The sequence below is a fragment of the Falco punctatus genome (assembly GCF_963210335.1).
Source record: "Falco punctatus genome assembly, chromosome: 3".
Lineage (NCBI taxonomy): Eukaryota > Metazoa > Chordata > Aves > Falconiformes > Falconidae > Falco > Falco punctatus.
Window position 1 is genome coordinate 27767926 of NC_137582.1, and position 24118 is coordinate 27792043.

The 24118-nt window shown below is 38.8% G+C and overlaps 1 protein-coding gene across 4 annotated transcripts; it reads right to left on the reverse strand.

The window, feature by feature from the left end:
* Positions 1–446: 446 nt before the first annotated feature.
* ATP6V1C1 (ATPase H+ transporting V1 subunit C1) lies at positions 447–23753 on the reverse strand. Of its 4 annotated transcripts, none has more exons than XM_080378029.1 (14): positions 23641–23730; positions 22335–22480; positions 18197–18379; positions 15693–15760; positions 14438–14523; positions 13368–13462; positions 8604–8695; positions 7410–7508; positions 5825–5893; positions 4348–4440; positions 4167–4260; positions 3590–3687; positions 2264–2390; positions 447–1062 (listed from the first exon to the last, which is right to left on the reverse strand). In XM_080378029.1, exons 3-14 carry the CDS (start codon positions 18326–18328, stop codon positions 967–969), a joined length of 1149 nt encoding a protein of 382 aa, XP_080234155.1. In that variant the 5' UTR covers positions 18329–18379; positions 22335–22480; positions 23641–23730; the 3' UTR covers positions 447–966. The 4 variants fall into 4 exon arrangements, with proteins under 4 accessions (XP_080234155.1, XP_080234154.1, XP_080234153.1 ...); XM_080378028.1 differs by having other exon boundaries at positions 22335–22518; positions 23641–23706; XM_080378027.1 differs by lacking the exon at positions 22335–22480 and having other exon boundaries at positions 23641–23752.
* Positions 23754–24118: the final 365 nt, after the last annotated feature.

Genomic DNA, 24118 nt, shown 5'->3' on the forward strand with positions numbered 1-24118 from the left:
CCCTCTCTATGTACATATGTTATATTCCCTGTATGGTAGAAAGGATGCAGTCAAAATTAAAAAGCGAGCACCTAATAGTGCTGTATTCAAAGTCATAAAGTAGCCTCAAGCTTCAACTGACTGAAAAAAATAATCAAAAAATCCCAGGTTAGCCTAGCTTGTTAGCATTCTAGGTTACTCCCATCTTGCCAATAACTGTCTTTTGTTTTCTTTAGAGTCAAAGATACAAACATGAAAAACATCTATACACAGGTTTGGTGGCCAAACAACATACTCGAGCGTTTCTGCACAAAGCAAAAGAAATACCTGCAACTCTTAAAAGTATTTGTGCTGAAGTCAACTGTATTTCTGTACCACTGCATGCAGGATGCAGCATCGGCTTTACGACTTAATACATCGCCTCAGTTTAAACACAAGTATTTACAGTTATACGTGCTACAAGAAAGTGACACATTTGCACAGGTATGTTTATTTTTTTCCTGTGTTTACAGTGCTTCAACTGTAATTTTACACCATTCAGAAAGCACAATTTCATACCAATTTTACATACTTTACATCACAGTTCAACAACGTTAACACAATTGTATCTACTAAATCAAATAAACAAAATGGCCATGAACATTTACACTATTCTTCTGTAAACAAGTTTTTTTTAATAAACAATGGTAAATGTAATTAACACAGACCACCATACGAAAGAGGAATGAGCTTTTCCTTAAATAAATCACTCTGTTTATAAATATTTCAGTTCTCTCAATATACATTTACAGACATAATTGGTTAAAAGCAGATTACCTACACTGTTCTTTAAAAAGAAAACGTCTAGAGATGGACCACTGTGTGTTAAATTCACCTAACATAAGAAGCAAGCATAGGATTAGTAGAGTGTTAGAAGTATTACTGTACTTCAACCTCAATTCTGTTTGTTTACACCAACACTGGAAAGATTGTCATGTTAGGGAACTTTTACTTGAATTCCAGCAAGTTACAATCAATCTTGTAGTACACATACGGGTAGTACTCCTGCTGACTGAGGTTTAAGCCTGGAATATCCATAGTTGCCTGTAAATAAAGTTTTGAAACCAGTTATACTCTTACAATTCAGACTCCTGTTCAGAAGTAGATGAAACATTTATATGTTTTAGAAGCAAACAGTATAGGCAAGACTTCAGGGCTTAAGTTCAAGTAACCGTTCAAGCAACACACAAAGGTAGAACTTCGACAAATTAATAGCAGTATTTTTCAAAATGAAATACAAGTGCTTTTTCAAAATCTAAGTAGTTTTGTATCAGTAAATCCTCATCTGTTGCTGTAGTAAACACACTGCCACTAAATGGAAGGCTAAGTACTGCAATTATGGTTTACTACTTCTAAACAGTTTATGAAAAGAATGTTACAGGGTGCTGAATGATCCAGGAAGTTACATGAAGTTCAGCATCTTTAATTTTCACCTTAATTGCCTCACATCCCCCTTCCCCAAAAAAGGCCTGGAAATACTTTGGAAAAACATCACATTAAATACAACATTAAGAAAGATTATTTTTAGCCTTTTTAAATTCAGATAAACTCATTGTATGGTCTATCTTTAGTTAATCTTTAACCAGGAAAAGCACTGCTTTTCAATACAAAACAAATTAGTAAAATAAGCCTCCCAGCAAACCAGTTTTAAACATGAAAATAACGACTTCTACAGATGGAAAGGGTGACTCCATCTTGACATCAATTCAGCCTCCTTCAGCAGAGAAGGACAACTATGTTAACTTAAAAACAATGATAGCAATGCAACCAAAAAAAAAAAAAAGTCGTTTCAGTATTAAGGCCACTGTTACTGTAGACTGTGGACAACTTGTGTATTCCTTCCAGACTCAGAAAAGACACATGGTCAAGTTCCTTAAGTCTAATTTCATATCAAAGTTGACTTTGTTTGAATTCTTTGAGGATATGAATATGTATGCAGTCTATAAGATATCCTCCCATCAGTAGCAAGAAAGAATGCAGTAAGAAGAAATTACATGAGACACTTATACCAGACAGCTCACCAAATGCATTGGTTGCGACTTCAAAAACCATCTACTTCGCAAAAATGTGAAATACAATTTTTATAAAAATAGGGATTTTTATAAGGAGACAATTTTCTGTACTGTAAGAGAACTATGGACAATATGGAGAAGTGTAGCTTTTTAATAATGCCAATAGACTGCTTTTTTGTTTAAACAAACTGAACCTAATATTGAAGGGGAGTAGCAGTTACAAAAATACTTACATCAATGATAGCTGCTGCACTGCTGTCAAGGTGTTTGTATAAGTCATACAAAACCTCCCTCAATTTCTTCATTGTTTTCTTATTAGGCTGAAGCAGCATTGCCTGGAAGTTAACTGGCAAACCATACCTGAGGAAGTCAAGCAGAAAACTATGAAAATGCTGAAATAAGATTTCTTTTATTATTCAAAGCAGAATTTTATTTTGAGAAAGAATCCTATTGCTGAAGAGGGAGTTCTGCTCATTTTTATTTTGGCAAGACCATTCTGTTTTACAATTCATAAGGTATCAAATAAAGGACAACTTGTTTCTTCAGGTTTTAAATAACAAAACATAAGTGTAAATGCTTTTAAAATAACTTTAAATCCTCGAGTACTTAGCACAATTCTCAAAGTTACCTGAAGCCTTGGACTGTTTCGAACATTACAATTATTTTACTTGCAAGACTTTGCTTTTGCCACTAGGCGGATAATCTAGTCTCTACTCAATCCTCCTTTCTAGGTGTGCGGAAACAGTTGCTAATATTCAAATCAAGTTCAGCTTTCTTCCTTACTCAATTTTGTCATCAAAACAATCCCACAGCAGCTAAGAAACAGGCTAGATTACAAGTTAATGTGGTTGGGTTTTTTTTTCTTTTTCACCTCTGGTTGTCTCCTTTATAAACAATATTTGATATTAGTTATCAAAAAGACTAAAAAAAAACCCTTCCCATTTTCTAAGACAGAAGTCCTTCCAACTCTAAAAAAAATCCAGGTCCTTCCTTCTGCAGAACAACTACAGCTGTTCTTAAGTCAACTTTAAAACTACACTTCCGGATACATACAAAGAAAAGAGCAGCAAAGTTTTACAGTTAGAATATTCAATGGTTTAATACTGAAAAGTTTAGATGGCAAAATTCTTAGAAAGCCACATTTTAAAGAAAATGCATATATTTTAAGATGTCAAGCTATACTACTCAAAGCCTGAATACTTTTTATTCTGAACTATTCATATTTCCCACTTAAATAGAAGATATAGTAAGGTCTTCTTACAAGCACCTCAAAGCAAGCTAAGAATCAGCAGAAATGCCTTGCTGCAACTTACAGAGTACCTATAATTCCTAAAGCACTGGTGGAAAGACTATTCAAGGAGAAAGATACACAGTTATCTATCTCAAATATTCCACAGCTGGCAACAAGAGTTACTGCCATCAGCTGTTCTTACTGCCTCCTTCCTTGTTTCCCCCTTCCTAGAGAAGTGGCATCCACACACCTCAGTTCGGTAAACCCAAGGTAGACAAATTCTTACAAAGTCTAAGAAGAAAAGCACAATTCAGGTCTACCTCATTACCTTAAAACAGATTCAACAAAAACTCGTAGTGCTTTCACATGAATCCATGCAATGAAAGCTTCACTGAAATTAACTTTCAGCCACCGAACCAGAGGGCCCTGTGAAAGGGAAGAGGGGAAAAAAATTATGTTATTCAAACTTCAGAAAAAGATCAGCACATTAAGCATGTTTGAGCAGATATTCAGATATTCAATATCTGTACTATAATACAGACGACTTAGAAGGCAGAGTTCACTATGGACATAATGGCTCAAGGGTGTTTCAATACTAAGTAAAGTGAAATTTAATGAGAATTCTGTTGTCTCTTCAGTATGATTACTTCATTCAAATGCTTGTCTATTTTCAAACTTCAATATATTATCAGCTGCAACGTCAGCACTTGGTTCAACACAGTAGGAAGCATTTGTGCTACCAGGAACTCAATTATCTCTGAGCAGATTAGCTGCATAGCAGGCTGACTACCTCACGTCATCCTTGCAATGCTTTCTCAGAATCACAAGTTCATGAAATGGTAATGTAGCAATAACAAGTCTTAGATGTCTCATGTTTCTATAATGACTAGTTTATACCGACTTACAAACTGTTTCTTCTTGTCAGTTGACAGTCTATTCATTTCTTCTTTATCTGCTTTCATCTCTTCTTCATTATACTGGAAATCACGGACCATAAATCTGCAGTTGAAATTGAATAAAATCAAAAGTGGCTATCTAGAGATCCTTCAAAGCATGAGAGACAGAACACACAAAAACAAGCCTTACTTATATTCTCTGGCTTTATGCTTGAAATCATCCACCGCCTTCCTGAACAAGGTGACATTACAAAGGTAACTGTCTTGATCCTCAAAGAGTACACTACACAGAAAAAAACCACCAGGTGTCAGAATTAATAAGGTTCAAGTCACCACAGATCTGACGTACAGTAGCTTAAGTTGTACTTTATCACTACTAGGCAAGAACAAAAACGTAGATAATCAGATGGGATTAGTTCCCAAACTAAACGCCTCGTACAGAAAGTAATTGGAACTTCAGCAACTGCTCTTAATTACTCCCTTTGTAAAGGCTGGCAGTTTCCATTTCATATTGAGAGACCTCACCACTCAGAAACACTTCATACATGTCTGTATTTGTTCAAGTTATAATTATTTTACAGAAAAAGGAACTAAAGCTGGTTTAATACTGAAAAGTTTGGACTACAGAATTCTTAGAAATGTGTGTTTTAAAGAAAAAGGAAAGGGATTTAAAAGAGAAAAGGACACAAATTAAAGACACAGACTGGTAAGAAAGAGTTTCTTATGCTGTAAAGTCAACGCCTAGATTTACTATTTTATAGTTTAAGACAATACTGCTTATTTTGAGACTTCCCCTTAGGAAAAAAGCATGAAGAGATTTAGACTGTTCCTCAGTGTCAGACTGTTTTCAATACAAGCATTATTCAACAGTTTAACAAGCTGCCTCTTAAGGTACCCCAAGGTCATGGTTTCCCCATAATTAAGAACTATTAGCAGATCTCCCACTAGGCTTAAGTTGATGCAACTCAAACGTGAAGTTAACCAGAACATGTTCAGATTTTTTAACTGGCATAAAGCTGGTAATTTTGATCTACCTGATCAAAACCCTCAGTTAAAATTAATAATACATCAATTCTCTGTGCTACACATTGACTTTACTTTCAACGTGGTTACAAAACGGCTGAAGTGGCTTAACAGTACTATCAAATCCAGGCCTCAGTCTTGCCCATCACAGACACGAAGCACCAGCTTGGTACCAAGGGGCTTTGTTAGCCCGGAAGAGGCAAGTTACTTTTCTTTGCACACAAGAAAGCCATCTACACTTTCAGGTCTTCATTTTTGAACAGCCCCAAAAAAGTATATGTAACTTGCTCCAAGTCCTCTGAAGACAGGGATAAAGCTTACAGGCTAGCAGCTAGTATTTGTTGCTGAGCGCTACCATGCACTAGCTTGAAGCTGAGTGTGCCTGGCCTGAACTAGATTAACTTTTCAATTCTTTTACTTTCCCCACCTAAGTTAGTTTGATAATTCTGTTAACCCTAGAGTTCAAGTTCCTTTGAATCCTTTCCTTCCTCAACCACAACAAAATTATTTGATCAGATAAAACCATAAAGCTAGACATTTTGACAAGTGTTTGACCAATCACTAAAATTCAAAGTCACTACAGATAAAGAACACTTCCAAAATACAGCACATACAAATATGAGATGTAGCATTTAACAACTTACTTGCTGGAACGTGGTACAACCATCTCTGCTAGAGTTTCATATTGCTTAACCCAGTCGTTATAATTTAACCTACAGAACACACGGGTTACGGTTAGACTTTCAGTACTGCAGTAAGAAATCTTAGATTAATGGATCAAGTTTTTCCAATAACACTGAATGACTAAAAACATTTAATCATCACCTACACCAAGCAGGTGTAGGTTGTCAGAATTACACAAGACATCAGGGACAGTCCTCGTGCTGGTTTTATAGTTTATTTAGCAATAATCTTAAAGTATGTTACTTTTGCTATCATTATCTTCAGTCTTCATTTAAGTTTACAAGCATGAAATTTTTGAAATAGAAGAACTGTGAAATTATATTAGTCATCATTAAGTGCAGGGGACCAAGTGGACTTAACTGTCTAGGTTTATCAGAAACTCCTTGTATAACTCTGCTCTTCTGAGTTACTAACAGGAAAATTTTTCCCACAATTAAAGATGGGTTCCCCAGAGTCCTGCACTTGTCTGAAGGACTGAGAATGTTGAAAGCCCTGCCTTTCTGTAGTTGGTGGCGAAGAGGCGTCACCCTTTCAACACCAAAACAAAGTCAAAGGTAAAATAACAGTTGAGATACACTAACCACCTGTTTTCTGCTAAACCAGGGTTCCTCAAACTTTTTAACCAGGGGGCCAGCGCACGGATGTAGTGGCAGGCAGTCATCTGCGGCTGCTTGGTTTCCCCCCACAACCCCCGGCGGGGGGGTCTGTAAATACCGGGGGCCGGATTGAGGACCCTGGGGGGCCGTATCCAGCCCGCGGGCCGTAGTTTGAGGACTACTGTGCTAAAGCCACTGCAAAACTGTTTTGCCTTCATGTGACAAACAGCCTACCAGCTATCTTCACAAGTTAGAAGCTTTCTTTGTTTACAGCTCCAAAAAGACAGTCTAGTGCCATTTTCTCATTTTACAATAGTCTTCAGGACATCTGCGTCACCATTTTCCTTGGCCAGGGGAAAAGGTAGGGGTTTTTTGTTTAAACATTTCAGACAGGAACAACCTGTTCCCCCAACAAACCTCTGACATGACATAAGCAGTGTTCCACTGGTAGAGACTTACCTAAGTAAAAAAACAGTGTTCTGGTAATCTGAAAAAGCACAGAGCAAAGCAGTAAAGAGTTCACTTTGCTCACTAAGGGCTGAAAACCAGCATAGTCCTAACCAGGATAATTAAATCATTAAGCCTTCTAATGTAAAACAAGTCATGTTTTTGCTCAGTACTTATTATTTTTGTTCAGTACTTATTATTTTTGTAAGTAACTTTGCAACATGACTAGTCACCAACTAATATTAGAGATATAAATCTAATCTCCAGTTAAAGAAATTCACGAGCACTCAGCATTTCTTATGATGAGTTCCCATGAACAATGGAATACAGGCACCCAGGCTCATTTGCCTCTACTAACCATTCAAACGTTTGTGTTTGTTCATCCAAGAAAACTCCAAATAAATTTTGATGCCCTTTCTTACAATTTTACAAGGTTGTGGGATCTCTCATTTGATTCAAATTTCTTGTTTTATTCTGCTCTTAGGACAGACAATAAACTTACTTCGGAACAATCACTAATAACGTGACCAAATATTCTGAATCGAGTACAAAGTCCTCTTTCTTTACAATATCAGCAAGACTTCTGGTTAGCAAGCTTCCCCTGCAGAAAAACAAAGATAACCAGAGTAAATACATATTTAAGAACTGAATTAATCTGGACAACAGTTTCCAGTGCTTGACAGTACAACATTTTCTAAAATGTATTTTACCTAAGCATTTGCTATTAGCAGAGCAAACAAAACATCCTCATACGTATTTCAAATCTTACTGTCTAAAGTCACTGGAAGTTTTTATCAGTAGCTCCACTGCTGTGCGCCATTTCCATATTCCCAATACCTCACTCATTTAAGAAGCCTTTTAAACTCTCTTAAAAAGCGCTTTAAAAACACAATAACCATTAAAACCATTAATTGTGAAGACTAGTATATGAAACCCAAGTTACAACTAACCTACTACAGACCTACATACAGAACCTCAATAAAAATCCAAAGCAGCTTGTTACCTCATATTCACAGAAGACTAAGAAAATACACAGATTTAATAGGGCTTAGCTGACAAATTACCATGGCTTAACACGTAACTTATGGCTCACTCATAAAACGGCTATCATCAGTATGACCCATGGCTCTGAATCGGCCAGCAGGCTCGTACCATTAACTGTAATGGTAGGGCTGGGTCAAATTAATCAACCATATTTGCGCAAACTACTGTACATCCACTGGATTTCAGATAATCATCACAGGTACGTGACAAGACAGCATGCAGTCCTTGTTTAATTTATTATCTGCATGTATGCAACAGCTGTCTCTGCTGGTTAATTCTGAGGGAAGAAATCCAGTAATATTGACATGCTTGAAACATAAATTGCAGAAAAGGGAAAGATTACCTTGTTTAGACAGACACTGAAGTAGTAGTGTTACGCACAATTTTAACAGCAAGCTTCTCTCAAAAGCTCCAGCAATTTGTACTATTTGTACATGCTTTTGTGTATTTCATATTTGCTTATCAATCACAAGTGAGCTATTACCAACAAGACAGCTGGTAATAAATGTGCTTTTATGACAGCTGCTATTCAAGATTGATAAACACCTTAAAAATACATCAAGCTTAGAGCTTGTCCCTCTTCACGCATTACTAAGTTTTCATGGGTAGATAACTTTCCTATGCTACATTAGCAAAAAACAACATGACTTACGCATTCTTTCTTTCCAAATTCTGAAGGTTCCCTTTCAGATTATTGTATGCTGAGGCTCTTGCTTTTAGATCATTGTCAATCTGGTTTACTCCCTTGAAGACAGAAAAGTAACAGTATCTCAAGAACTAGAATAGTTTTAAAATGATTTCTTAATTTCAAAGCTTAGATCTGCCAAGAAGAACTTAATAAAAAATACACAAGTTAAAATGTTTATTTCTCTAGTGTTTGACAAACTTCACTCAAAACTCAGAAAACTCTAATATGTAGAATTCCTTTAAGGGAAAATCAGCCAACAATAGAAATTACACATCCTCTTCTGGCATCAGCTGGACATGCTACTGCACCAGCTGTACACTTGTGAACACTGGGTACCATTTCCTCCAGCTGTTACCTCACTTCTCATTATACTTTTCCTCTCAGAGTTTCAGTGACAAGAATGATGGTACAGTTTTGAGCAGCAAATCAAGAATTAAGTAACCCAAGCATTATTGCTTTGCATCATCTACAACAGGGGTCCTCAAACTTTTTAACCAGGGGGCCGGCGCGCGGATGCAGTGGCAGGCAGTCATCTGCGGCTGCTTGGTTTCCTCCCCGCAACCCCTGGCGGGGGGGGTGTCTGTAAATACCAGGGGCCAAATTGAGGACCCTGGGGGGCCGTATCTGCCCCACGGGCCATAGTTTGAGGACCCCTGATCTACAACTTCAAAAGAAACCGTTGAACTGTCTTGGCCTGTTGCAGTTTGCACCTTTTCTTGAGACGAATAGCCTTGGTCAAAGACAGATTATCAACTAAATGCATCATCTCTTCATTCCAAGTGGCTGTTACTATTTACAGTTCTAAATATTACCACAATTATGTCTTTTTTTTTTTCTTCCCCAGAGCTACTTCCCATTTCATATGTTTGCAAAGGAAAATACAATAAATTATATCACCATCTCCCTTCACAAAGTCATCTTTTATGCTGCTGTTTTACATTGGCAGCGGCTCACAACTATAAAGGAAAAATCTGTTTTATAGAGACTTTCTTCATTTAGTAAAAATTTATGTATTTTGGAATGTGTGAAGTTCCATTGGGCCAGTTCCAGGGTAGACAGATAAACAACATTTCAGACTTGAATACAATTTCAAACAATAAAAACATCTGTCTAATCAAGTAGAGGCAGCATTCTACATTTACTGTCACAGCAGCCTTCAATCATCTTTCTAACTTTCATATCAAAGTCCCAACTACTTTACTGTTTAGACTCAGATTCTGACATTCAGCTTGCCATTGCTGTTTAAATAAGCCATTCCCTCCCAAATTCATCATCGTCCTGGATTAATTAGCATGATTATCAAAAATGATTCATTCCCAGCTAGGTAAACTTGGAAGCAAGTGTAAGAACAAAAAAACAAATAAAGCAACTAACAGGTCTTAAACATCCGATCATACTGTTTTTAAGGTGTACCTCATACAAGGAAGCATTTTGAAAATCAATACATTCAGTAACAGTTGGATAACTAAAAGAATGTGCTACAGCATTGGTCTGGCATCGTAATCCTGCTACTCCCTCCCTCACTGCCTCCTCACTATGGTATGCAGGCACAAGCATATAAAAATTCCCTGGGAGAAGTATACGAACACAATCAAGGGACTCGCCCTTTATTTGGGCTTAGACCATTGACAAAACAATTTGTTTGCATAGAACACTTCAGCTGGGGATCCAGATATGATTTTATTTCAACAAAGTGAGTCTCTCAAAAGCAATATCACTTATTTATATAGTGAACTTGTTTATAGTAACACAAAAGTTTACTTGTCTGTAGTAAGAAATTCTGAGTCTTTAAAAGCCTGAACATGAAGTTTCATTTGGCAACACGTTAATGGCTTGCACCCTTTACAGATACAGCAATGTTTTAGACAAAATGCCCTGAAAATAAGACAATTTATTTTTAAACAGATGAGTATTTAAGGTTGTTTAATAACTTTGACTGATATAACCTTTAGCAAAGCATGTGGCACTTCAGCAGGCATCACAAAGCACACACTCATTAAAATTTTTGTACACTACAAGAAGTGGCACTTTTTTTTTTTTTACAGCTCAAAGACAGCATTAAGGGAAAAATTAATCAGAAGCTATTAAGACAGTAACTTTTTGCATTTGGACTTTTTCCCAACAACTTTCCCTTCTGCCTTTTCCAAGGATCCAAACTTTCAACAACAGCCTAACTATGCATTGCTTAATGACAAAAAGCAAAATCCACTGATACCAAACACTGCTTTTACAAACTAGTTCCATTCATCATTTCCTAATTGTCAATACTCTAATTGCTCTCACTTGTAAAGTCAGTAGCCTTTTAAAAGACAACTGCTTAGACAAAAGCCAGTTCCTGCTGCACTGACTGGAGTCTACCATAAACAAGAATGAGCTTTGCGTCCTATTAAAATGTTAGAGAACGCAGAGCTGCAAACCCCAGTGTCACAGCAGGGCTCTTGGAAATACTGCCAAATGAAGCAGCAATACAAACTTCCTTTTAGTAGCAGAATTGGTGGATAACTCATAAACATCACTGCAAAATGAGGCAGACTCATGATATTGCTAAAGAAAGTATCACTCTAACATAATGGGCCTATTTCCACACATCCCAAAACGCAGAAATTTAAACCACTTACACAGTCATCAGCAATATACAAGCATCTTCTTGTAACTATACAACTGAGCTGTTGCACTTTAGCAGACAGCTGGGTTCCTGGAAATGTTGGACTAGGCCATTAAGGGTATTGAGGTTGTCTCCTTGCGTAACAGTCTTACGACTATAATTTCAAACACAAAGAATGACTAGATTAAGTGACAGCTCTCACATGGCACAGACACCATTTTCGAGGTCTTCAGTATTGACACTGGGTTTCACAACACTTCTGAAAGTTAAAAGCTAAAACCACTTGATGGATAGTTTCAGTAGATTTCCTTTTATATTAAGTATTTCCAACACTGCTATAATTTTCCTTAACTGACAGACTTCCCTATTGCAGTTGCCATTACTCTCATTTTGGCAGACATCAGAATCTGCTGCTGTAGTGAGTGAGGAGAATGTAAAACCATACAAGAAAAGTAGTATCTTGTGATATGACAAGCTTTTCAAGTTATTTTAACATCAATGTTTCAAGAAGCTTCACGGATTTTAATTAATGTGACTTATAAATTTTCCTGTATCTTCATGTTTAACCACATGCCAAAGTGAAGATGTTAACTATGTCAGGACTCTGCTTTGAGACAAAACTCCTTCAAGTCCTGCGACATTATCTCTTAGGGGTCACTCTTACAAGCGTATAAGGCAATTTCAGTCATCTCCCTTCTCTTCTCCACTTTATGGACACACATCTGTGGCTCATATTGAAAACATTTTTCAAACTATCTGAAATTAGATTAATTACATAGGTATCCCTGAAGCTGTCTGTATAGAAGACAGGTACAGCTAAACATGCAGAGAAATGGAAACCCTCAAACAAGATGATTTAGGCACACCTGTTCCTCTGCATTTAGTATCCAGTCTAATAACACAAAAAGGTCCCTAAAGCAGATGAAGAATGTAAGCCAATTATTTAACTTAAAGTTCTGGTTCTGGAGTACAACTTTGCTGTGAGCAGACGGTTTATGCAGCAAACTCCAGAACACAAGATAACATGCATTGAATCCTTGACAGTATTTCAATAAAGGACATATTCCTTCATGTTGTTTGTTGCTTTTTTCAACAAACTTAATTGCTACAAAACCAAGTTCTATACTATGGCAACAGGTAAGCTCCAAAAATGAGGCAAAACACAGCTGAAGATGTTCCCCCCACCACCCCCCTTTTAATTCAGTCATGTATTAAGATTTTGTAATCTCTGCAAAAAAATTAAGCTAATAGTTTCAGGAAAGAAACTAATACCTAGAGAATCTACAGTTACAGCAAAGCATGAGTCTGCCAGCACTTACCCCCATCCCCACCCTGATTATAGTTCCCACATACCCAGCACCAAAAACTATCTCTATAGACACCCGAAGCAGCTGCTTTTTTTCCCTGGGTTTTGTATTTTATTGACACAGATAATTCCAAAAGCCAGTTTGCAGATTACAGAAAAGAAAAAAAAAAACAAACAAACAACTGAAAAAGTTTGGAAGACGTTAAAGCAAGAGTAGCTTACAGAGAACTCTTTCACTGTTTGAATACAGCAAGTCACTGCTGAGGACCCTATCTATGCTCACAGCAAGTACAAAACAAATTAAACACCTGAAGTGAGAAAAACTTTACCAAGGTAAAGACAAGGGGAAAATCCATGACAACACTCAAATGAGCCTTCCTTCACCTAACACTGAAGGCTTACTTTTCCCCCCTCACAACTGAGTGCCATAGCTTTCAGACGGTAGGTTTGTTCCCTGGTTCACTGCTAGTAGCCCACAAAGTTTGAAAACATCAGACAAATGGCATGTCAGTACAGCAAAACTTAAATGTAAGTGACATTATCTGGTAGTTATGTATTTGTTAACTCAGCGATCTCAGGAAACAAAAATGGGCAAAGACAGCAGGATGGCCTTCAGGGAACACTCTCCAAATCCTATCCCCATCCTAATACACCCTTTGGTTACTAAAACACAGACACTGCCACCAGGTTCACTACTATTGTTACCAAAGCCACAAGAACTTAACAAAAAATAGACAAATAGCTTTGAGTACCAAGTTTTGTGCATAAATATCTCAAGTTCAAGCAGAAAAGTTTTACAAAACACAAACTACCTTACCTTTGCAATAATTTCTGAAATATTCTTCAAGGATTGCTTGATTGGGTATTTGGCCATATCCCACTGGAACCTTGTTATATAGGTGACCAAGTCAACTAAAATTTTAAAGAACAATTTTGTTAAGATAGACTATAGACTGATGTATTATTTTCCATGTAGGATTGCTGTAACAGAAGAGAACTGTAACAGATTGTGGACCTTCACATGTATGGACCCTGTTGCTTAAGAAATTTGAAAATTAACAATCAAATTATCTGTGACCTCTGCCTTCAGATATTGGTTTCTCCATGTCTGTAAACCCTAAACAATATTTACTATTATGTCAATGATGGCTGGGTAAGTACAGACAAGACCAACTATTTTTTGCTGTGTTTGAAAAAAGGGTGGGAGAAGGAAGTGTTACAACAGGGGAAAAAAGGCTGCAAAGATTATGTGGGTCATCTGAAGTAACAGTTTTGTAAAGCTGTCTATAAGAAAGACTACTCCAAGCTCCTCTTTAAGAATAACCGTGTTAATTAGGACCACTGCATTTGTCTTCATGTTAATCCACTCATTTAAGCCCCTCTTGCACCAACACAAGTTGTGTTAAATTTTATGAAATGACTTTGAAAACAAAATATTGATTTAGAGACCAATGCAACTCTCTACTATAACAAATGGACAAGTATTTCCATGAAACAACTAGTTTTATGAAGACATTTTATCACAATTTGAGAACTGAGTATTCCAGCAAAGCTTACATAAAATCATACCTATTCAGATGACAGACAAATACAAAGAATGCTTACAGTGATCAGTAACAGTAATTTTTATGTTCCACCAGAGGCCAGTGATGACAAAATACAGCCCTAAAGTATCAAAATGTTTCTGTGAGTATTTAACATGTAGATCTAATTTCTTGCCATTCTGAATTCTACAATTTGTTTCAGGGCAAGTGACTCATGAAAGTACTTCCATGTCTAAACTAGGCTTTCAGAACATCATACAGAGAAGCAGCACTCAGTATATTTCAGGATCACTGCCTTTCCTCCTACACTTTTAGGATACACATATCGTGGTTAACACTTTACCTCCATTAGCCAGAAGATTCTCCTGCACTTTATCTTTACTGTCTTCTAGAACATCAGCCATATACTGGGCCACTTTCTTTACAACACTGAAAAATGAAAGATAAAAGATATGAAAAAAGAAATGAAAAAAACCTGCCATTTTGAGAAATACCATTTATGAAACTGATCTGAAATTGCCTGAGATTGGATCAAAAAAGGAAGAGTTGATTGCATTACACACAAGCTTTCCAAGAGCACAAACCTGGCTCAGTATCTGACGGAGAGCAACTTCTCAAACACATGCCAGAACTTTATTTAAATCCTTCTCTAGTGTTGCTACTCATCAGTTCTCAACAAGGTGAGGCTACTTCCCTTGCCTCCAGGTAACAGTGGTTGACCCCAGGTGTAATCTCACTATATTTCAACCCTTTTTTGAAGTCTGCAGTACTTTCAAAATCTTAACTCCTTTCCAAAAATAGATAGCAAGGTAGAAATCACCAAGAATCCAGATTAAACACAAAGCAACCATGACAATGAAACACCAGAGATAATGGAAGAGCTACGGAGAAACCCTAGCCTTAAGCCCTCTTAAGGAGAGATCTGAGATCTGACACTCAAGACCTCCCTTCCTCACTAGAAAAGATATGTTTAATACTACTCACATATGCCATGCCAAATAGTCTCCTTTTCTATCTAAACCCAGCTACTTAACACTTCTCCCCTTGAAACAGAAGATGGCTCCACAAGTTCTGGTTATGTGAAAATTTTTTAAACTTGCTCAAAATCACTTTCAAAGGACCATCAGTTTCTTCAAAATTGATAGGTTTTGCCTTTCAATATAAATGCTGTTTAATCATCTCTGTAGACTAGGAAACAATGTGGTTACCTTCTCAAAGTCTGTAAATAGCACTACAACTTGCTAAAAGAACAGTTTTTACTCCATTTCATCATCAATTCCTGCAGCTGTCAGGCCCAATTCGTAACAGCTCTCCAAGACCCAGCAGCACAAAGCACTACTACAGGGAGAACCATCCTTCATCAATGCATAATGTTCCACTATTCCACATGAAATTCAGATTTGATTTTTTTTCAAGTACAGATATAGGAAAAAGAGCTGCTTAGCTTTCTGAAATCTTAGCTTGCTCACTGTCTGCAGAGGATCACTACAAAACACAAAAAAGCTGGAAGCTGGAAATAACCTGTGTATTATTAGGACTCAGCAAACCATCACATCATTATTTTAATATTTTGTATGCTAGTGAAAATAAATTATTACCCTTCCACAAACGCATCCAATTTAGCCAGCTCATCTGACAAACCAACCAAAACATCCAGTGTGCCAACCTAGAAGGAAAGAAAAATGCATCGACAATCGCATATAAACCTAGAAAGATTAAACCAAATGACAATAAAAGCTAACTCTTTTGAACAGGTAGCTTTGCAGAACTACATAAAATGTTGTACTCTAAGATTTCAGACTTGATGATTTAACAAAGTCAGACTGTTTTGTTTGCTAAAGATACCCCTAAAGCAGCACTGTATCAGATCTAACTCACTCCGGTGCAGTTTCAGTCCTGCATTCCAGCCATCCAAAACATGTTAAAACAACTTTTACATTCCGAATTGGCTGCACTTCCCAGAAGTCACTTGCTTCAGCACTTCAGCATTTGATTTACTACTTTAGATCAAATCTGTAGTTTCTGTAATCAGGTATCTTAGTGCTGGAGGCAACCAGAACATTAAAAACTTTGAAGATAAAAGAGTACTGCAGCAGTCAGACTAACAAAAGTCTGGACTTTCTGCATCTGGAGTAATGGAGTATCTGGTGTGCCTACAAGCTTTCACTCTTTATTCCTTCCCCTCCAGAAAACATTTTCTTCCCTAATTTCATGTAATAATCTAGAGCAACACATATAACTTTATGGGGCCAGGGATCACACTTACCATTTTAGACGTTTTTAAATTACACAAATTCAAACATGAAAATTACAGCACAGTAAAATACTCTGTTTAGCTCTTTCATAAAGAAGTCTCAAATAGGTCTAAGACATCAAAAAAAGTGAAAACAGTATAGCTATCCTCAAGCTAAACAGCCAAAGGGTGATTATTTTTAAGCAGGTCACATAGTAAGTGGTTTTGGTTCTCTCTTCAAGTACTTCAATGTTTTGTTCATTCTGTGCAATGGAAGTTGGAGATACCTCCAAAAAGACAACTCTTCTTACCTTTAATATTTTAGCTACTAGTTCGTATTTCTTGCTGATCTATTATTAGGCATAAGTGAATCTTCTATCTAGACAAGATGCCATTAACATTATTTTTAGTGTAGCATTTTTGTTCTATGTATTTGATCACTCAACTTTACGTGATTCCTGTTCTCTAGCCTTGAAGCAGAAAGGAGCACATTAAGTATCGTCACAACCAAATCACTTTCCATGCCCCACCTTCTTCGGAGCTATACGCAGAACAAGGAAGCTAATGTTTTGACTAGTCACAAGCCACAAGGCAAGTAAGTCTTAAGCAATAAGGTTGCTGTTCAACAGAGACTAAATCACTGAGTTTCAATGAATTTTAGCTAAAGGATCTCACTCCTTAAACCAGTTTTACCAGGTCCACAGAAGCCAGACTATTTTCCATCGTATTTAAAGTATACTCAGCTTCTGCCCGTTTTAGGAAGTAGAATAGAAACAAAACCAATTGTTTATAACCCTAACCAGCCACATCAGTTTTCAGTGATAACTCTTCTAAATGCTGTAGGCACCCTACAGTTTGAAAGCCATCCTGACTCATGTTTAAGGATGTCCTGGGAGAAGACAGACATTTCTTGTGAACTTTCTTCTTATCTCTTCTAGTACATCCCCTGAAATAAGTCAGGACAGCCTAAAAGTGAACGTAAGTTATGGCAGCTGGAAGACCCTCTTAAAAGACACACTGAAGCACTTTTTGCCCTGGGCTTGTTCCTTAGCAGAGACAGGAACAAGGCATCACGCCATGTGAACTTGATCCGTCCTGTAGACAGACTGGTAGCATTTTTTTCCTCTTCATTTTGATAAGCTTCGATGAGCTTTCACTCAGTTAAACTGAGCTCACAATTCTTGTTCAAGAAACATTTCAATGACAGGATAGACCTTTTCTTAATGAATACACTGACTCATAACTTTTCTATAACCTGATAATTCTATTAATCTGCTTTCAGATTTTATATGTGTTTGCTTCTCACAGTAACAGTTCAAACCGTTTTCTTTCCATTTTCTGTAACACGTATCAGCAGGTCAAACTGGAACGCTCAGCTAGAGACATCCACTGTTCTAACAAAAGAATGTTACTCCTGGACAGGGAAAGGCAGCAGCTGTTTGATCAACCCCTGTATTTTAAATTGAGCTTTTTCACTGTGTCTCAGCCAGAAAAGGAGCAGACAATTCAGAAGTAAAACCAAACAAAACAAAAAAAACAAAGGAAACCATATAATCTGAATACTGGGATCACAAGTCTCCATTTTGTTCTAATTTTCTTACTCAGCTAACTGCTATAATCCTTGGGAAAAAATCTGCTGTATTAGCTCACTGAACATTTAAAACTTATAGAGTGAATAATTTTTTAACATAGAATTTCAGAAAAAAGATAACTGTTGTCTAAATTATTTTTTTGATCCATACAATCATCAAAAGAAACCAGCTGTTCTCTCTAAAACATCTGCAAGTATTCCCCATCTACAGTTTTCATCTAAAGAAACAAAGACAAAGTGAAACACACTTCTTAGGACATGATATGGGGCCTATGTACCTTCAAGTCCGGAATATTGAACTTTGAATTAGTAGAAAGATTGTTATTTTTTGTAGTTGCTGCATGTAGTTTCTCCCATGTCTGTTGACAGGTTTTTTCCCCAGGAGCAGAAATCAGCCAAAACTCAGTCATTTTTCTGTCTTTATCTTGACGCTTTCTGCTTCTGAAGATAGAGGGAAGATGCTAGTAGAAGGGAAGGGGGGGGGGGGGGAAGAAAGAACATCTGCCATTAGTTCAGGATTCAAAGCTTTGCCTGAAGAAAAACATCTCATTCCATGTCATTAACGTGCCGTTCCAGCCACTGTAACAGATTTTACCAAGAATATCACATGGTTCCAAATTTTTTTTTCCTGTCTTTCAAATCACATGTGCACAGTTGCAAAGTCTTTTTAAACCACCCATCCTGAAAGTCAAAGTGGGCTGAGTGTGCAGCACCAGCATCTTTCAACTGCAATTCCACAAAAAGATTATAAGCAAACAATCTAACTGCAAATAAATCCAATAAAACAGGCCCGAAACGTATTTCCACAGCTGTATATATATTTTCCAGCACCTATACAACAGACAATGTTTTCTGAACATATAAGAGGAGAAAAAAAAATTCAACTCCGACGTTGCAGCTTTTCCAATCATTTTTCAGATTAGGACAGTGTTTTAAGTAGTAGTAAGTGACTAAATGCCATTTAAATGTGATAAACTTTAGTTAATTCTTTCAAGCAAAGAAGATTCTCCTGGAAGCTAAACACTTCAACAAAACAGAGGATACTTTCTAGTCTTGGTATCCCTGTTGACATTACAGACTTTCAATAACATCACACATACCGGCATTAGTCAAGACAGAGGTACTAAATACAAATTATGTTGAGCTGCTTTGCAAATGAGCTCAAGAAGTGTATATACATTCTGTCACTAAGAAACAGAACAAACTGGTGGAGAGTTACTGGATTTTTTTAATAAGGGAGTGAAGGACAAAACAAAAGTATACCTTGACAGAATGTAAATGTCGTATTTTGTATTTGCAGTATCCAAAGAGTGCAGACTAACCTAAATTTCACAATGAGCACAGAATACAGCACTTTTTTTTAGAGAGAGAATCAAATATTGTATCTGTAAGAATTAATACACAGTAGCAAAGTTTGCCCAAAACAACACACATAGGTCCTTAATTTCTGTAATCTTTCTAAGGTCAACAAGTTATCAAGGCTGTTGAAGTTAGAGATCAGCTAAAGAAAGGCTTGTTAGCTGATTCTTTTGTTCAGCTACTCAGAAAGCCTAAAGCTGAAGAAAGTTAACCAACCATTAAATTAACACCATGAAGCACATCTAGTCACTGGCATAAGTCATCCTCCTTCAATTAAGGAGCCTTGTTTATAACAAGAGATGATGACATCCAGTTATCGAGGTTCTCGATACCATACACTCCATGATGTCTGGCACTGAATTATCACACAGACAATGCCAAGGCAGGTACAGATAACAGAGATCAGAATATTTACAAGATCAGACACATGTCCCATTCCACAAAAGCTTCTCCAGCCTGACCCAGCATGGTTCTGGGCACTCTCCTGAGCTGTGGCCACACACCTGCACAGCTGATTCTATTCAACAGCAGAAAGTCAAGGTCTCGGAAGTTATCTGTGCTCTCCTCACTGGCACTACCCTCTCTTCTCCCCTAGCAGGTCGCCAAAACAGGCTGGAAGGAGAAGGGATAAGGAGTTCTTTGCTTCTGGAAATAGTATGGATGAGAAAAGATATCCTATCTCTGAGAAGGATGGGTGAAAGGACTGCATATACTTCCTCCCTCATGCTGTGGCCTTGACTGTGGGGGAAAAGTTCACAACAGCAGGATCAGAGAGGGGGGTGAAACCCATGCGAACAGCCCCTCAGGTCCCTCATACTCCAAGTGCATACTGTAACAATCCTTAGTCATACTGTACTGATGATTTTGATATCAGAAGGTATCATGAAAAATAAAAGCAACATCAGTCATCACCATGTTACAAGGGTTCTTTGTTTAGTGCCAGCTGGATCATCTCACATAATGGGTCTCCATGGGAGGTCTACTAATTATCAACAGCTTGAAATTAGACTAAATTTCCTCTTATTCAGACTACTGTGATGCATTATCTTCCTTAATACATGCCAAACTCAGTGAATCCACTGCACATTTCTTCCTACACTTCACTAAACTCTGGCCCTATAAAAGACATGTCCAAGTTTACAGTAAACTTCACCCATACAGGGAGACACCACTACAGCTGACACACACTCTTAAGTGTTTAAGCTTTAAATTGGTTTTTGTTTGGATTTTACTAGACTAGGACTAGAAAAGGCTTTGGAATTAATGTTGGATAAATAAACTGTTTTAGATGGTGCCAGCAGCAGCATGCAAATATGCAAGTGAAAGACAGAGGAGCCATAACATAGAAATCCATAATCCTATTCAGTAAGACAGATGGTGCATAACGTTCACATGTTTTCCACTAAAACATAAATAGCCTCTACAAATACACCTAAAGTTTCCAGAGATTTTATCAGCTAAGGAAACAGTTACATGTTTACAATGACACAGTCTCATTCCCTGCATTACAGGTTGGGAAAAGCAGCTCACCATTAAAGTCTAAACATCTTTTCCAAGGAGGGGAAAAAAAAAGAAAAAAATCTGTAATGGACTCATTGCAAAGAATAACTGCTTTCGATAAATACAGTTTTCCAACCTTTTAAAGTTAGTTTTTGAAGACCAACAGTTCAGACTTCACATGACAAGTCTACCATTAAACAAGCCTGAAGTTACAAACACCTGACAGACCTGCAGCAAACCTTTTTAACATGCTTAAAATCCAATGATCTAGAGCACTTCATGATTCCTTAATATCAGAGGCAAAAATGGATTGTTCAACTGAATAACGAGGGTCTTTTTCTACTGCTCAGAGTGAAGGGGCACAGGCGGAACAGTTGTAGCCCCCAGGAATCATTAAGCTAGTGGACTTCTCCCCCACCATTTTTGTCTGTGGTTGGTTTTCCTGAACTTCTAATAGCCACGGGAAGTAAGACAATTTCTCATTTCAGGTACCTACTCAGTGGAGGTAGTGTCAAATACATACAAGGAAAAAAGCTCAGTAGAAGAGTTTTAAATGTTTGTTTGTATGTTTGTTTTATCTGAGGGGGAGACAGAGTTTGAAATCAGAACTATGGGGAATAACAAATAAGAAGTAAAGACCGAAATGCTACAGAATGGTAAGAAAAACAGAAACAAATGCTAGCTAGCCAAAAAAATACATACTGACCTACTGTAAAATGAAAGCCATGAAGTTTAAAGACAAGGACCACAGAATAAAGCAAGAAATACCAAGTGTTCAAATAGAACCTAGAATAAGCAGTAAGAATGGACAAATGACCTGCTGTTTACACCGTGTACCTCTATGACCAGCACCTTTTTGTAACGTATGGGTGAGTAGTTTGTCATAGTATGGTCTCACCTACCATTATCAGCTATTTTTGTTATTTCAATTGCTTCTGATATACACGCTTAAGAAATATTCGTAAGTATTTATTATATTTATGATGAGTATACATAAATGGAATTGTCTACAACACATAAATCTATCAATTTACAAACATTCAATACTACAGCACAAGTACAGTTAATCAAGCTAATGCTGTCAAGGTGGTGGTTTTTTCCTAAGCATTGTCCATTCAGGACACTCCCTACCAAACTAGGATAGTAAGTGAGTAGAAACTATGGCTCTAGTTCTGCTGAACGTGGATAGAGCCCCTGTTAAGGATTAAAACTGCTTTTGAAAATGCCATTGTAAGCATTTTCTGGCCAATCACAGCAAAAAGTGTTTGCTATACAACTGGGGGGGGGGGGAGAAAGAAAAAAAAATAAGACAGGAAAATAAAAAATAAAGTTTATACAAGAATCTCTCTATAGACCATGCTGAACCAAAGTTCAGGACTTCCAAGAACAGGTTCTGGAATTCCAACTTTATATACAGCACTGAGCTAGCTACCTTGCTACTTATGATTCCACGATTAATAACATTACTATTTTAATACCAAATGACCAAACCATCCATATCTCAAAAAAAAAAGTATTTAACCTTGCAAGACCAGCAGTGCTTTGACCCATTTTTACCTTGTTCAGTACTCACGATGAATGCAAGTTTTCATTTATAAGTGTGTAATGCCAGAAATTCATTAGAACACACTTTTCTCATTTCAGATTCAACAGCTGGGTAGCATCCCATAAGAGTTTCCCTTGACACTTGCTCCTAAGCACACCTGCAACATAACTTTGAGGTGTAATAATCTTCCATGTGCTGTTACAAAGAGATGTAAGTAACATAATCACATTGCCAAGACGTTTTGCTAGTCAGATAAGCACAATTCATCTATAAAATGCTTAAAATATACCAACCCTTGAAGCTTTCCTTTAGAGTACCTTTTTTTGAACCAACTACTCTAATGCCCAAAAAAAGTTCAGTATATTATTTCAGCATGGATTTTGCATTACTACCCATAATTTATACTGTTTAATTTCTATGTTATTAGGAAAAATGGGATTTCCAAACAGAAGACACTCAAGCAGTATACTATACTATAAGTAAAGAACCCACTAAACAGATGTTTCAGGGCCATACTTGAAAAGACATACAGTGATGTCAAAACAGAATCTCAGCTATGACACCCTGCATTGCATTTTTCAAAACCAACGCAGCTGGGGGAGGGGACAACTGTTTCTTTTTTCCTATTTAGCTCAACAGGAAAGCTCAGTTCACTAACGCAACTTAGAAGTCGCCTAATATCCAGCACTAAGTCCCCAAGATGTTATTTCTTCAAACTCGCCCGCAGAAATCTCTCCTGATGATTGGCCTTTGCCGCTTCCACATTTCATAACGAGAAGCGGCCACAACGAGGAAGCCAGGGCTACACCCGGGAAGATTTCACAACGGAGAGCTCACACGCCTGGTGCGGTGGCAGCTGGGGCTGGCACACGGGTGAGGAGAGCCGGGACCCGCACTCCTCCCCGAGCCGCTGATCTGGATCACGGGGATTAGACGGCAGCTCACCTAACCCGGGCGGGCAGCAGCTGCCCCGGCAGCCCCCGGCGCAGGCTCCCAGGGCCGCGCTTTTACTTTGTCCTCCACACGATAAAAACCCCAGGCCGGCAGAGAGGCGGCAGGGCAGCCCCCGAGGCGGTGCCGCGGCCTGCCAGAGCCCCTGAGGCGCGGCGGCTGGCGGGCCCCTGCAGTACCGCCGGGCCCGGCCAGCGCGGCCCTTCGCGCCAGGCCCAGCGCCAGGGGAGGCCAGAGCGCTGCCCCAGCCCCTTGGGGCGCGCCGCGGCCCGGCCCAGCCCAGCCCAGGCCCTCCTCCTCCTCCTCCCCCCGCTCCGCGCCCCGGGCCCGGCCACGCCGGCAGCGGCGGCTCCCGACGGCGTTTACCCCTCACAGCTCCATCCCCCGCCGGCAGCCGCCGCCGCGCGCCGCCCGCACACCCGCCGGCGAGTCACGTGAGGCAGCGGGTCAGCTGACGCCGCCGCAGCGCCGGTCACGAGACGGTGGAGCGGGGCGGGGCAGCGCGAGGTGCTGACGCAGTGGCGCGCGGACCCACAGGCCCGCTCGGGGCGCTCGCCGCTGCGGGACCGCGGGTTCGAGACCCGGGCTGGCCGGGCCCAGCGCGATTATCACTTCGGTCCTCCCCGCCACACGGCCAGGGCTCGCCCGGGGCGCCGCCGCTGTCACGGGCACCGATAGCCTCCTCGGGGCTCCGAGACAACGTCCCGCGGCCTCCACGGCCCCCTCAGGCCGGTGGGCACCGACGAGGCACCAGCCACCTCAGGGCCTAGCCTGCACCGGCCGCCTGAGGGCCCGGTGGGCGCCAGCCACCTCTGATAAATCTGGGGCTCATTAGGAGATTTGT